Source organism: Phyllobates terribilis, unplaced genomic scaffold, assembly GCF_046119375.1.
Source record: "Phyllobates terribilis strain yellow unplaced genomic scaffold, ASM4611937v1 Scaffold_5__5_contigs__length_657084704, whole genome shotgun sequence".
Lineage (NCBI taxonomy): Eukaryota > Metazoa > Chordata > Amphibia > Anura > Dendrobatidae > Phyllobates > Phyllobates terribilis.
In genome coordinates this window covers 504745491-504761542 of record NW_027362765.1, presented here as the reverse complement: position 1 = coordinate 504761542, position 16052 = coordinate 504745491, and the positions used below count along the sequence as shown (strand labels likewise).

The window sequence follows — 16052 nt, the reverse complement described above, 5'->3', positions numbered from 1 at the left end:
TGCAGCAATTATACGACATAATGTCATGTGACTACCAGGAGACACTATACCGACATCGGAGGAGCGGCGCCGCTCCAGGAGGTGAATTCATGTATGTTCTTATTGTACACGGGGCACGTTAACCCCTTTAATAAAACTTAATCTGTAAAATATACTAACACAAAATACTGCCAGTGAGAGATGAAACTCATTTTGCTATGTCAACGGAAAAAAACAACGTTTGTCTATGTTCACACTGAGTGAGTTTGTTTCTTTTTTTTAGTGGAAACTCCAAAATCTGTTTGGAAAACTCCAACTCATCACTTTGCTGTTCATGGAGGAGTTTCTGGAGCTTTTCTGCTTTCTGAGGAGGTTGTTATAAAACGACTTTTAAAAAATAAGTGCATGTCATCACTTTGAAGACGATCCTGAAGGAAACTTCTCCAAACTAAGCACCGTCCAATCAAAAGGCAGCCAAAAACCTTCAGGAAAAACTTCTCCAATCCTCCTCTCCCCAAAAAAGTGTTTCATTAATATGTTTCTGTTTGAAAACTGCTATAAAAAAAAGCTCAGTGTAAACATGGCCTTATGCTGCAGCCAAAATAACAAATAAATTGACCTAGTAGTGAGGGGTGTAACTGCTGTGGTGATGAAGTGGTTAATAATAACCCGGCCCCGGCACCCTCTCCCGGCACTGACCCATGCCGGCTGCAGCGCGGGGCGGGGAGGCTTCGAGTAGTTTCCAGGCTGGAGATGACGTCACATGTGTGTGCGGCGCTCGGTGCTGCTGCTCCCCCTCCCGGTAACCCAGAACTGCCTGGAATGTTCCTCCCCCTCCCCCGGTCACCGCGCGCACCATATACGTCACTGAGCCGCTCGCAGCACGGACGGCAGTGGATGAACCTGGCGGCTCGGGGTGAGTAGTGGCCGTGGCCTCGGTGTGTGGCCGGTGCCGGGAGTGTGCGCTGACCACATGACAGCGGTGACAGCAGTTCCTCGACCGGGCCTGTGCACCGGAGCCGTTTCTCTCTGGTTGTCATGCTGACACCGTCACATTACCGGGCAGGACCCTGCTGTGCATCACCCAGACGGCAGGTTACATCCTCATGTAAGGGCCAGGAGGGCTAGTGGATATGCCGGAATGGCTAGCTGGGCTACTAAACCCATCAGGACAGGATATTCCCTTTTTTTTTTTTGTACTTTGGTTGTTTTAGACTTTTTTTTTTTTTTACAAAAGCCGGAACTTAAATGTTTCTGCTGACGTAGATGTATCGGGGGTGTTTGTTTTTAGTTTTCATTCACCCCATTCACTTTCCAACTGGGGAAATGCGATTCTGCCGGGATTCTTGGGTTTTGTTTTTACGGCGTTCATTGTGCAGCAATAATAACTGGGCAGCGTGACCGTCCAGGGCAATATGCTAACGGCAAGACCGCGCGTACAGCGATATGCTAACGGCAAGACCACGTACGTAAGGGAATACGATAACGGCAAGACCACGCACGTAAGGGAATACGATAACGGCAAGGCCACGCACGTAAGGGAATACGATAACGGCAAGGCCACGCACGTAAGGGAATACGATAACGGCAAGGCCACGCACGTAAGGGAATACGATAACGGCAAGGCCACGCACGTAAGGGAATACGATAACGGCAAGGCCACGCACATAAGGGAATACGATAACGGCAAGGCCACGTACATAAGGGAATACGATAACGGCAAGGCCACGTACATAAGGGAATACGATAACGGCAAGGCCACGTACATAAGGGAATACGATAACGGCAAGGCCACGCACGTAAGGGAATACGATAACGGCAAGGCCACGCACGGACGGCAATACGATAACGGCAAGACGGCCACGCACGGACGGCAATACGATAACGGCAAGGCCGCGCACACATGTACATGTACGACAATCACACATGTACTTTAGTGGTTTTAGTTTGTTGCCATTTCCGGCCCAGTAACTTCTCTGTACATTCATAGTCAGATTTTTGCTTTCCGAGCTGGTATTTTCTTTACACTCGTGAGATACATTTTTATTGCATTTTTTTTGGAGGTGCTGTGACTGAAGAACATCAATTTTGGTTATTTTTTTCTTCAGATGCTGTTTTTGTTAATTTATATTTTCATACTACAGATTTTTTTGGCACAGCATACCAAATGTTTTTTTTTTTTAATTCACTTTTTAACTGAATTGGATGGTGATTTAAACATTTCGATTTTTTATTTTATTAAAAAAAAAAAAAAACGAACACATTATTTTTTATTCCTGACAAGAATCTTTTTTTCCTGTCTCTATGTCCTACTGATTCCTGGTATTGCTTATTCCTTTCGCTTTCTCATTTGTCTCCGTATCACTTTCACTGTGATCACGTCTTACCAGGTTTCAGTGCACTCCATTACTGGCGGGAATGAATTATACATGCTCTGGATCTACCCGAGCATATACCTGAATCTGATCAGGGTTTAAAGGGAACCTGTCAGGTGTCACAAACCTCCCAGACCGCCCCATTTCCATTCAGAGCCATAATCCTTCATCCCATTGACGTCCTTATAGCACAGACAAGGGTTCCTATATGCTTAAAAAATCCTATTGTGCCACAGTGGGCGACATGTCAGTAATGTGCTGCCCTGAAACCGTTTGTGATGTCCAGTTTTGGAGTACAACAGATGTTCGTGCTGCTTGTATGGAGCGGTTTCAGGCACTGAGCCTGCTCTATAACACATGGAGCTAGCTCTGATTGCGGCGATCGTCTTTTCTGAAGGCCATCGGCCCCCTGCATGACACTATCTTGGTGTGCCGATGAGTTGTTATTCAGCAAGGTGCCTACTGGCTACTGAAGCTGGGCTTCATAAGAAGTCATCAGTTTCATAATACACTGCAATACTACAGTATTGTATAGACATTCAAGTGATCACATGTTCAAGTCCCCTAAAAGAAACCAGTTACAAATGTAGAAAAACATATTTTTAAATTGCAGTATTTTTTTTATTGCAGAAACAAGAGAAAAATTAAAAAGGCAGAATCATTTATTTTTTCTTGTAACATCACTTTTCCCCAAAAAATAGAATATAATGAAATCAGAAAGTTTTATTGCATTAATAAAAGCTAAAGATCACTCTACAAAAATGCAAGACTCCCTGCAGCTCTATCCACCTAAAAGGTTTTGGCTCTTAGGATATGGTGACCAAAGCCAATATTTATTATTTTCTTAACATTTATTTTTTTTGTACTTTTCTATTATCGCCATAACTATACTCACTCCGCCCCCCTCCCCAAAAAAAAGTTAGCATAGATTTGTATATATCTACAGTATATCTCTATATATCTCTATCTCTGCTTTGAATTTTTCCCGTTGTTCGGTACATAATACTGTAATTCGAAACTACAACTTCTGTAAAAAACAATAAGTCGTCATACTGTTATCAATTTGTCAATGGAAAAAGAAGGCTGTTCTTTTAGAAGGAGAGAGAAAAATGAAAACGACGTCTCCAAGGTTTAAACATAGTGCTAAAAAAAGATATATAGTATATTTCTTCTGCGTGTCATAGATGTGCAATGGGATTGGTTGTGGTTACCGTAGTTCTTTTCACAGAAATATATTGGGTTTAAGAAGGGTGAATGTGTCATGCTTTAATGCCAAATCAGCGAGATTCTAGGAATTGTTTAACTCCAATTAATGTGAGAGAGTATCCGTGTATCTTCCCGTGGTTATGTAAGGTCCCACAGGACATGTCGGGGATTATCTAGTTTGTGTCCACCCTCTATGACTGTGGTCATTCCTTTGTGTATGTAGTGCCGGCGTCCCTGCCCTCTGTTAGGCAGGGACGCTGTTCCCCTCAACGCTCTGCTCCGTGCCCGGCGTCCCTCTCCCGCTCTGCTGGCAGCGCGCGCTCCTTCCCGGCCACTGTGCTTAGGGCGCGCGCGCCCTCCCTCCCTCTTAAAGGGGCCGCGCGCGCCGTCCTAAGGAGTCCCCGGCCAATGGCCGGAGGACTTTACCATATATAAGGCACCTCCTCCAAAATGGAGGTGCCCGAGCAATGTTGTTGCACCGTTCTACTCTGCTTCAGCCCTCAGGTCCCGTTGCCAGTTACCTGCCAGATTCCTGCCAGCTTGCTGTCCTAATCCTGCCTGATTTCCTGTTACCTGCCTGCTTGCCTGAGGTCCGACGGTCTGCCTTACAGCTCCGGTCAGTCTGTCTATGGACCAGCTTGCCCGCTCACCTGGGAGCGCTTCTCCGCTACCTGCCTGCTTGCCTGCCCGGAGGCTCCGCTGTCACGTGCTGTGACCACCAGCTATTCCAGACTCTTGCCCGCTCACCTGGGAGCGCTTCTCCGTTACCTGCCTGCTTGCCTGCCCGGAGGCTCCGCTGTCACGTGCTGTGACCACCAGCTATTCCAGACTCTTGCCCGCTCACCTGGGAGCGCTTCTCCGCTACCTGCCTGCTTGCCTGCCCGGGGGTTCCGCTGTCACGTGCTGGGACCACCAGCTATTCCAGAGACTCTTGCCCGCTCACCTGGGAGCGCTTCTCCGCTACCTGCCTGCTTGCCTACCTGGAGGCTCCGCCGTCACGTGCTGTGACCACCTGCTATTCCAGAGACTCTCGCTTGCTCACCTGGGAGCACACATCCTCCATCTGCCTTGCTAGCCTACCTGGAGGTTCAGCCATCACAGGTCGTACCTACCCTTTACCTAGAGACTGCCCCGGTCACTTGCCGTGACCTCCAGCCCGTTCTTCCAGAGACTGCCCCGGTCACTTGCCGTGACCTCCAGCCCGTTCTTCCAGAGACTGCCCCGGTCACTTGCCGTGACCTCCAGCCCGTTCTTCCAGAGACTGCCCCGGTCACTTGCCGTGACCTCCAGCCCGTTCTTCCAGAGACTGCCCTGATCACTTGCCGTGACCTCCTGCCCGTACACCCAGAGACTGTCCCGGTCACCTGCTGTGACTGCCTGCCTGGTCGCCACCCGCTCCCTTACAAGGACCGCTCCCTTGTATAGTAGCCCAGAGGTTCCGCCTCCCAGACCCGTTACAGTTTGCTCGGGCCATGGAACCCGGTGGCACCCAAGCTCCCTCGCTCTCGGACCTGTGTCATGAACTGTCCCGTCAAAGGTCCCAACAGGAGTCCATCCTGGGTCACCTGCGGAATGTCAATACTCGCCTGGACACTCTGACTGTTCCACCAACAACCTCCGCCAGTGCCATGTCTCGCAATCCGGCAGCTCCGCTGTCCACTAACACCATGATATCCTACCCCGGATCTCGGCTTTCTGCACCTCCTCGCTTCGGAGGCGACTCAGCCCAGGCTCGGGGCTTCATAAATCAGTGCACCCTGCACTTTGAACTATTGTCCCACCAGTTTAACTCCGACCGAGCCAAAATTGCATTCATCATGTCCCATCTCACCGGGGAGGCCCTGGCCTGGCTAAATCCTCTATGGGAGAGAGGAGACCCCCTGGTGTCCAACTTGCCTGCTTTTCTCACGGCTTTCCGGAAAGTCTTCGACGAACCCGGACGGAAGACCTCATCCGCATCATCGTTGCTACGCCTCCGTCAGGAAAGTCTCACCGTGGGCCAATATGCCATACGGTTCCGTACCCTTGCCTCGGAGCTGGCCTGGGATAACGACGCTCTGGTTTCCGTCTTCTGGGAGGGTCTGTCCGGCCGTATTAAAGATGAACTTGCCGGTCAGGACATTCCTACCACTCTCGATGACTTAATAACTCTTGCCACCCGGATTGACCTACGGTTCCAGGAGCGTGCCAGCGAGGTCACCCGTGAGAGGAGGTTACCACGTCTAGCTCCTACTTTTCAGAAACCCGTCACTCCTTCTGTCTCTAACCAGGTACACCCTCCTGAGCCTATGCAGGTCGACCAGACCAAGATGGTCAAGACCCATCAGGACTTACGCCGTGCCGAGGGGACCTGCTTCTACTGTGGCAGTAAGGAGCACCGGATCCGTGCCTGCCCGGAGAGGTCGGGAAACGCCTGTGTCTAGGTTCGCTCAGAGAGGTCCACCTAGACGAGAATAAATCCTCTCCATCCCTGCTGTTGTCAGTTTCAATCGTCTCCGGGGAGAACTGTTATTTCGAACTAGCCCAACTGGACTCTGGAGCAGCCGGGAATCTTATTTCACAGTCCCTGGTAGAGAAATACTGCATCCCCACCAAACCTCTGGCTGTACCCTTGTCTGTTGCTGCCGTGGATGGGGGGCTCTTACCACGCCCCATCCAACTCATCACCGAATCCATTACTCTGCAGGTGGGAATGCTGCATTCTGAAAGTATCTCCTTCCATGTTCTGCCTGGACTCTCTCACGCCCTCTTGCTAGGCCTACCTTGGCTCCAGAAACATGCACCCGTTCTTGACTGGCAGACCGGAGAAGTCCTTCGCTGGGGACAGGGCTGCCATAAGACCTGTCTGGTTCCCGTTCATCCCGTCCGTCCTTCTCCTACCCCAGCTAATCTACCTGGACTTCCGATTCCTTATTGGTCTTATGCTGATGTCTTTAATAAAAAGGAGGCAGAGACACTACCCCCTCATAGACCATACGACTGCCCTATCGACCTGTTACCTGGTACTTCTCCTCCCCGTGGGCGTATTTATCCATTATCCGCTGCTGAGACCCGGTCGATGTCCGAATATATTGAGGAGAATCTGGCCAGGGGATTCATCCGGAAATCTACCTCCCCGGCGGGAGCAGGCTTCTTTTTCGTCAAAAAGAAGGACGGCTCTCTCCGTTCCTGTATAGACTATAGAGGCCTTAACCAGATCACGGTGAAGAATAAGTACCCCCTTCCGCTCATTCCGGAGTTATTTGATCGTCTGAGGGGGGCTAGAATCTTCACCAAACTGGACCTCCGTGGGGCGTACAACCTGGTTCGTATCCGTCAGGGGGATGAATGGAAGACGGCATTCAACACCCGGGACGGCCACTATGAATATCTGGTAATGCCCTTTGGCCTCTGTAACGCTCCTGCCGTCTTTCAAGAGTTGGTCAATGACATCTTCCGGGACCTTCTCTACTCCTGCGTAGTGGTGTACCTGGACGACATCTTGGTCTTCTCTCCGGATCTCCAGACTCACCGGAGGGATGTTCGTCAGGTCCTGCTCAGGCTCAGGCAGAACCATCTCTACGCTAAATATGAGAAGTGCCTCTTTGAGCAGACCTCGCTTCCGTTTCTGGGCTACATTATCTCTCAGACCGGCCTACAAATGGATCCTGAGAAACTGTCTGCCATCGAGAAATGGCCCCGACCAGAGGGGTTGAAGGCTATTCAACGGTTCCTGGGCTTCGCCAACTATTACCGCCTCTTCATCCCGCACTTCTCTTCCCGGACTGCCCCAATTTCCGCGCTCACCCGTAAGGGTACTAATCCCAAAGAGTGGCCGCCCGAAGCAGAGGAGGCCTTTCTTTCCCTAAAACAGGCCTTCTCTTCCGCCCCGGTGCTGCATCGCCCGGACAGCAACAAGCAGTTCTTCCTGGAAGTTGACGCCTCCTCCTCTGGAGCCGGAGCGGTACTTACTCAAAAATCATCTTCCGGGAGAATGGTAACTTGTGGCTTCTTCTCCAAACTCTTCTCCTCTTCTGAGCGCAACTATTCCATAGGAGACCGAGAGTTATTGGCCATCAAGCTGGCGTTGGAGGAGTGGCGTTACCTACTCGAGGGGGCTCTTCATCCGGTAATAATTTACACTGACCACAAGAACTTGGCTTACCTCCAGCATGCCCAGAGACTTAACCCGCGCCAAGCCCGGTGGTCCTTGTTTTTTGCTCGCTTTGATTTTGTTCTTCATTTTCGCCCGGCTGACAAAAACGTCAAAGCAGACGCCTTGTCCCGATCCTTTCTGGTGTCCGATCTCGAGGAAGAACCTAAACATATCATCGATCCCGCCAGAGTAATGCAGGTGGCTCCCGTGAGTCTAAATCGTCTCCCTCCCGGTAAGATGTTTGTTTCAGTACCTGATCGGGAGAAGATCCTACACTGGGGCCATTCGTCTAAACTAGCTGGCCACGCCGGTCAGAAAAAGACCCTCCAGCTTATTGCCCGGCACTATTGGTGGCCTACCCTGCACAAGGACATAATAGACTTTGTTTCTGCCTGTGTGTCCTGCGCCCGCAACAAAGTCCCGAGACATCTGCCAGCCGGACGCCTCCTTCCGCTTCCTGTACCTGCTGCCCCCTGGCAGCATATAGCAATGGACTTTATAACTGATCTCCCCGTCTCTGCCGGTTGTACGGTCATTTGGGTGGTCGCTGACCGCTTTTCCAAGATGGCTCACTTTATTCCCCTGCCAGGCCTTCCGTCTGCACCCGAGCTGGCTAAAGACTTTATCCGCCACATCTTCCGTCTTCATGGCCTGCCCCTCCACATCGTGTCGGATCGTGGGGTACAGTTCACCTCACGTTTCTGGAGAGCCACTTGTAAACTACTAGACGTCACCCTGGACTTCTCTTCCGCTTACCACCCACAGTCCAATGGTCAAGTGGAGCGGATCAATCAGAGCCTGACCAGTTACCTCCGGCACTTCGTTAATGCCCACCATTCTGACTGGGTGGATCTCCTACCATGGGCCGAGTTCTCTTATAATAATCACGAGAGCGAATCCTCCTCCAAATCCCCGTTTTTTGTAGTCTTTGGTCAGCATCCTCGGATTCCTTTTCCTGTCTCCACCTCTGTGGACAACCCGGCTGCGGAATCTCTCGTGAGCAAATTTTCCTCCATATGGGAGAGTACCCGGTCCGCAGTCCTTCTGTCATCCGAGCGTATGAAAAGACACGCTGACAAAAAACGCCTGGATCCTCCACAATTTCGTCCAGGAGATAAAGTCTGGCTCTCATCTAAATATGTTCGACTCAAGATACCTTCTTACAAGTTAGGGCCTCGGTTCATCGGTCCTCTGGAGGTCATCAGTCAGATCAACCCGGTGGCCTATAAATTGAAACTCCCGGCCAACTTACGGATCCCTAACTCCTTCCATGTATCTCTCCTCAAACCCGTGGTGCTTAACTCTTTTTCCAAGTCTACAGGTACGCCTCCTGCTCCGGTTTCTGCTGAGGACGAGTTTGAGGTAGAGAACATTCTTGCCACCAAAAGGGTAAGAGGAAAGACCTTTTTTCTGGTAGATTGGAAGGGGTTTGGTCCTGAGGAGAGAACGTGGGAGCCCCGGGAGAACATCCATGCCCCTCTCATCCTAGCTAAATTTCTATCTGGCCTAAAAAAGGGGGGGCCTAAAGGGGGGGGTACTGTAGTGCCGGCGTCCCTGCCCTCTGCTAGGCAGGGACGCTGTTCCCCTCACCGCTCTGCTCCGTGCCCGGCGTCCCTCTCCCGCTCTGCTGGCAGCGCGCGCTCCTTCCCGGCCACTGTGCTTAGGGCGCGCGCGCGCGCCCTCCCTCCCTCTTAAAAGGGCCGCGCGCGCCGTCCTAAGGAGTCCCCGGCCATTGGCCGGAGGACTTTACCATATATAAGGCACCTCCTCCAAAATGGAGGTGCCCGAGCAATGTTGTTGCACCGTTCTACTCTGCTTCAGCCCTCAGGTCCCGTTGCCAGTTACCTGCCAGTTACCTGCCAGATTCCTGCCAGCTTGCTGTCCTAATCCTGCCTGATTTCCAGCTACCTGCCTGCTTGCCTGAGGTCCGACGGTCTGCCTTACAACTCCGGTCAGTCTGTCTATGGACCAGCTTGCCCGCTCACCTGGGAGCGCTTCTCCGCTACCTGCCTGCTTGCCTGCCCGGAGGCTCCGCTGTCACGTGCTGTGACCACCAGCTATTCCAGACTCTTGCCCGCTCACCTGGGAGCGCTTCTCCGCTACCTGCCTGCTTGCCTGCCCGGGGGTTCCGCTGTCACGTGCTGGGACCACCAGCTATTCCAGAGACTCTTGCCCGCTCACCTGGGAGCGCTTCTCCGCTACCTGCCTGCTTGCCTACCTGGAGGCTCCGCCGTCACGTGCTGTGACCACCTGCTATTCCAGAGACTCTCGCTTGCTCACCTGGGAGCACACATCCTCCATCTGCCTTGCTAGCCTACCTGGAGGTTCAGCCATCACAGGTCGTACCTACCCTTTACCTAGAGACTGCCCCGGTCACTTGCCGTGACCTCCAGCCCGTTCTTCCAGAGACTGCCCCGGTCACTTGCCGTGACCTCCAGCCCGTTCTTCCAGAGACTGCCCCGGTCACTTGCCGTGACCTCCAGCCCGTTCTTCCAGAGACTGCCCCGGTCACTTGCCGTGACCTCCAGCCCGTTCTTCCAGAGACTGCCCCGGTCACTTGCCGTGACCTCCAGCCCGTTCTTCCAGAGACTGCCCCGGTCACTTGCCGTGACCTCCAGCCCGTTCTTCCAGAGACTGCCCCGGTCACTTGCCGTGACCTCCAGCCCGTTCTTCCAGAGACTGCCCCGGTCACTTGCCGTGACCTCCAGCCCGTTCTTCCAGAGACTGCCCCGGTCACTTGCCGTGACCTCCAGCCCGTTCTTCCAGAGACTGCCCCGGTCACTTGCCGTGACCTCCAGCCCGTTCTTCCAGAGACTGCCCCGGTCACTTGCCGTGACCTCCAGCCCGTTCTTCCAGAGACTGCCCCGGTCACTTGCCGTGACCTCCAGCCCGTTCTTCCAGAGACTGCCCCGGTCACTTGCCGTGACCTCCAGCCCGTTCTTCCAGAGACTGCCCCGGTCACTTGCCGTGACCTCCAGCCCGTTCTTCCAGAGACTGCCCCGGTCACTTGCCGTGACCTCCAGCCCGTTCTTCCAGAGACTGCCCCGGTCACTTGCCGTGACCTCCAGCCCGTTCTTCCAGAGACTGCCCCGGTCACTTGCCGTGACCTCCAGCCCGTTCTTCCAGAGACTGCCCCGGTCACTTGCCGTGACCTCCAGCCCGTTCTTCCAGAGACTGCCCCGGTCACTTGCCGTGACCTCCAGCCCGTTCTTCCAGAGACTGCCCCGGTCACTTGCCGTGACCTCCAGCCCGTTCTTCCAGAGACTGCCCCGGTCACTTGCCGTGACCTCCAGCCCGTTCTTCCAGAGACTGCCCCGGTCACTTGCCGTGACCTCCAGCCCGTTCTTCCAGAGACTGCCCCGGTCACTTGCCGTGACCTCCAGCCCGTTCTTCCAGAGACTGCCCCGGTCACTTGCCGTGACCTCCAGCCCGTTCTTCCAGAGACTGCCCCGGTCACTTGCCGTGACCTCCAGCCCGTTCTTCCAGAGACTGCCCCGGTCACTTGCCGTGACCTCCAGCCCGTTCTTCCAGAGACTGCCCCGGTCACTTGCCGTGACCTCCAGCCCGTTCTTCCAGAGACTGCCCCGGTCACTTGCCGTGACCTCCAGCCCGTTCTTCCAGAGACTGCCCCGGTCACTTGCCGTGACCTCCAGCCCGTTCTTCCAGAGACTGCCCCGGTCACTTGCCGTGACCTCCAGCCCGTTCTTCCAGAGACTGCCCCGGTCACTTGCCGTGACCTCCAGCCCGTTCTTCCAGAGACTGCCCCGGTCACTTGCCGTGACTGCCTGCCTGGTCGCCACCCGCTCCCTTACAAGGACCGCTCCCTTGTATAGTAGCCCAGAGGTTCCGCCTCCCAGACCCGTTACAGTGTATACATAAGGTTGAATGTTTCTGTCTCTGAACAACAACACTTGTGTTTAGGTGGCAATGGTTTTTCTTTTTACAATACTAACAATAGTAAAAAGATGCTCTCCACAGTTCTGCACCGCCCTATACAGTCATATGAAAAAGTTTGGGCACCCCTATTATTCTTAAGCTTAATGTTTTATAAAAAATTGGTGTTTTTGCAACAGCTATTTCAGTTTGATATATGTAATAACTGTTGGATACAGTAATGTTTCTGCCTTGAAATGAGGTTTATTATACTAACAGAAAATGTTCAATCTGCATTCAAACAAAATTTGACAGGTGCATAAGTATGGGCACCTCACCAGAAAAGTGACATTAATATTTAGTAGATCCTCCTTTTGCAAAAATAACAGCCTCTAGTCGCTTCCTGTAGCTTTTAATGAGTTCCTGGATCCTGGATGAAGGTATTTTTGACCATTCCTCTTTACAAAACAATTCCAGTTCAGTTAAGTTTGATGGTCGCCGAGCATGGACAGCCTCTTCAAATGATCCCACAGATATTCAATGATATTCAGGTCTGGGGACTGGAATGGCCATTCCAGAACATTGTAATTGTTCCTCTGCATGAATGCCTGAGTAGATTTGGAGCGGTGTTTTGGATCATTGTCTTGCTGAAAGATCCATCCACTGCGTAACTTCAACTTTATCACTGATTCTTGAACACTATTGCCAAGAATCTGCTGATACTGAGTGGAATCCATGCGTCCCTCAACTTTAACAAGATTCCCAGTGCCGGCATTGACCACACAGCCCCAAAGCATGATGGAACCTCCACCAAATTTTACTGTGGGTAGCAAGTGTTTTTCTTGGAATGCTATGTTTTTTTGCCACCATGCATAACGCCTTTTTGTATGACCAAACAACTCAATCTTAGTTTCATCAGTCCACAGGACCTTCTTCCAAAAAGAAATAGGCTTCTTCAAATGTGCTTTTGCATACCTCAGCCGACTCTGTGCGTACTTGCAGAAACGGCTTCTTTCGCATCACTCTCCCATACAGCTTCTCCTTGTGCAAAGTGCGTTGTATAGTTGACCGATGCACAGTGACACCATCTGCAGCAAGTTGATGCTGCAGCTCTCTGGAGGTGGTCTGAGGATTGTCCTTGACTGATCTCACCATTCTTCTTCTCTGCCTTTCTGATGTTTTTCTTGTCCTGACACTTCTGGCCTTAACAAGAACTGTCCCTATGTTCTTCCATTTCCTTACTATGATCCTCACAGTGGAAACTGACAGGTTAAATCTCTGAGACAGCTTTTTGTATCCTTCCCCTGAACAACTATGTTGAATAATCTTTGTTTTCAGATCATTTGACAGTTGTTTTGAGGAGCCCATGATGCCACTCTTCAGAGGAGATTCAAACAGGAGAACAACTTGCAAGTGGCCACTTTAAGTAGCTTTTCTCATGATTGCATACACCTGGCTATAAAGTTCAAAGCTCAATGAGGTTACAAAACCAAAAAAAGTGCTTTAGTAAGTCAGTAAAAAGTAGGCAGGATTATTTAAAACAAGAAAATGATAAGGGTGCCCATACTTATGCACCGGTCAAATTTTGTTTGAATGCAGATTGCACATTTTCTGTTAGCACAATAAACCTCATTTCAAGGCAGAAACATTACTGTGTCCAACAGTTATTACATATATCAAACTGAAATAGCTGTTGCAAAAACACCAATTTTTATAAAACATTAAGCTTAAGATTAATAGGGGTGCCCAAACTTTTTCATATGACTGTATCTCCTCTCTCATCTCTGTCTATCGCCCTACACGTGCCCTCTGTTCTACAAATGACCTAAGACTAACATCCCCCATAATCCGAACCTCGCACCTCCGTCTCCACGACTTCTCTCCTGCTGCGCCAGTTCTCTGGAATGCTCTACCCCAGACGATCCGATTGATGCCTAGCCCCGATGTCTTCAAGCGCGCTTTAAAAACCCATCTCTTTAAACAAGCCTACCACCTCAAATACCCAGTAAACTAACTTTCCCCTGTTCCCTCCTTCTAAATATCATTCAGAATCTGTTCCCTACTCTTCATCTGTCTCCACACCCTCCCATGCACATGATAACTGCACTCGGTACTCGAGTATTGCACTTAAACATACAGGCTGATGACCGGATCATACAGCTTTATATGAAAATCCCTATTTATTATAATTGCCAGACCTGAAATAATAAGCACTTTTCACCTATTGTGTCCCCCCATTTCCTTGTAGAATGTAAGCTTGCGAGCAGGGACCTCACTCCTGATGTAACTGTTTAAACTGTCCCTAAATTGTATTGAATTTATTGTCTGTACATGTCCCCACTTGCACGCGCGTGGTGGAGAGGATGGCATGATGCTTGCATTTGGACCGCAGTATTCTCTTGTCTCACAAACTGACTTAAGGCTATGTTCACATGTTGCGTTTTTGCTTCGTGTTTTTTTTTTTCAGCCGTTTTTATGCAAATTAAAACCTTTTTTTTACAGTACCAGCAAAAGCTATGAGATCTTACTTTTTTTTTTTTTTTTCCTGACTGACTTTGAAGACTGCAGCGTTTTTTAAATCTGTAACGCTTTAATTCTTTCAACCTTTTTGCAGTGTGTTTTCCATGGGTGAAAAAAAAAAATGAGAGGCTATGTGCCCACAATGCAGAAATGATCCAGATTTTTCCTGAGCGTTTCTGCATCTCTCTGGCAGAAAAAACACATGCGGATTGTACATGCGTTTTTCCTGCCAGGGACATGCGGATGTGAAGCGCTCTTCACATGCATTTCCGCATGCGGGTTGTCAAGCGCTTTCCAAGCGATTTTACCATCACTTGGAAAGTGCTTGACAACTTTCTCACACTATATAAATCCATGCAACCGACATGGATTTATATAGTGTGACCCCAAAGAGTGGTTAAAAATAAAAAAATAAATCTATACTTACCATCTGATGGCCCCCGGTATCTTGCTTCGCTCCGTCTTAGCTGTCGGCAGATTGCGGTACACTGAAGGACCTGGCGTCACATGACTATGACGTCAGCGCAGGTCCTTCAGTCCACCGCGATCTGCCGGCATGGAAGGACGAACGCAGCGGGGGCCGTCAAAAGGTAAATATAACATTTATTTTTTATTTTATTCTTTTTTTCACAGGTTCTATGATACCCGGGTCCGGAGGAGAGTCTCCTGTCCTCCACACCCGGGTACCATCCGCACATTGAAACGCATGGAATGCATATCTACATATGCAGTGATGCGTAATACATGCGATCTAATGCAAGTCAATGGTGGCGAAAACGCAGTGCTTCCGCAAAATAATTGGTAGTGCTGCGGATTTTTCCGCAATGATAATCCGCAGCGGAAATTTCCTCAGCATGTGCACAACACATGTGGATTATCATTGGGGAACATGGCAGACTTTCTACCAAGCGTTTTTTAAGCATTTCTGCAGCGTTTTTGCCACTGCGGAAACGATTAAAAAACGCATCGTGGGCACACAGCCAGAAAGTGGAATTCTGCAAAAAAGCTACGTATTTTTGGTAAATACAACAAACTTTCTTAAACATGTACTGTAGACAAAGCACAGATGTAATCCACACCCAAAAAACACATTGCAGACGCAGAAAAACCATCTTTACTGCCATGAGAGCAGTTATTGACTGCAGAAAAAAAATGCTGTGTGCACACGTTAAGCATTTGCTGTGGATTTGTAGTTTTATTTTCTGTTTTCTGCACAATTTTGTCACAAAAACTGAAGCATTTCCTAGAAGCAGCAAAGTGAATGAGATTTCTGAAATCTCATGTACTTGTTTTTTATAGTTTTTTGCAGCACTTCAATGTCCTGTCACTGAGAGCCTTCTCCACCCCCAATCCTGGAATATCGCTGATATTCGAAACCCAACAAACATGTTGTGCTGGGGAAATGCTTCCTTCGGACAGCTGGGATTAGGAGGAATTGATGAAGAAATCGTTGCAGAGCCCAGAAGATGTGACTTCTTTTCCAACAAATCAGTCCGGGATGTTGGGTGTGGCAGTAGACATACCGTGTTTGTGCTGGACGATGGGACGGTCTACACGTGTGGCTGTAATGACTTGGGGCAACTAGGCCATGAAAAGGGCCGAAAAAAGCCAGGTAAGGACATGTTACATTGCAGAAGTTTAATTTCTAGTGTTTTGTCCCAGCAGAAACTGTTGACTCATGCTGACAGGACTACTTTCACTCTGCTGCTGCCAAACTTCACCAAGGTCCTCTGCATCATAGCTAATTATATGTATGGACTTGTCTGATTTTTGTTGGATGCCTTCTGCATAGGAAGCACTGATAATATAGCAAACCTCACAATTCCATATTTAAAGAAGCACTGCTCCTCCCATCAAGTTTTTATCCTCTTAATGTATAGCAATCACCATATTATAAAGCACTGTGTACTTAAAATTGCTAATTTTTCTACCCAGTAAGTTCTTCTTTTCTTTTTTCTCTGCTC

At 49.9% G+C, this 16052-nt stretch overlaps 1 protein-coding gene across 3 annotated transcripts in view; it reads left to right on the top strand.

Moving 5' to 3' along the window:
* Positions 1-702: 702 nt before the first annotated feature.
* The window catches only part of HERC4 (HECT and RLD domain containing E3 ubiquitin protein ligase 4), a 112352-nt gene continuing 97002 nt past the window's right edge, over positions 703-16052 (top strand). For all 3 annotated transcript variants that reach the window (XM_073685586.1, XM_073685585.1, XM_073685587.1), the window contains exons 1-2: positions 703-895; positions 15388-15700. In XM_073685586.1, the coding sequence (XP_073541687.1) occupies positions 15475-15700 (226 nt within the window). In that variant the 5' untranslated portion in view covers positions 703-895; positions 15388-15474. The remainder of the gene's footprint in view (positions 896-15387; positions 15701-16052) is intronic.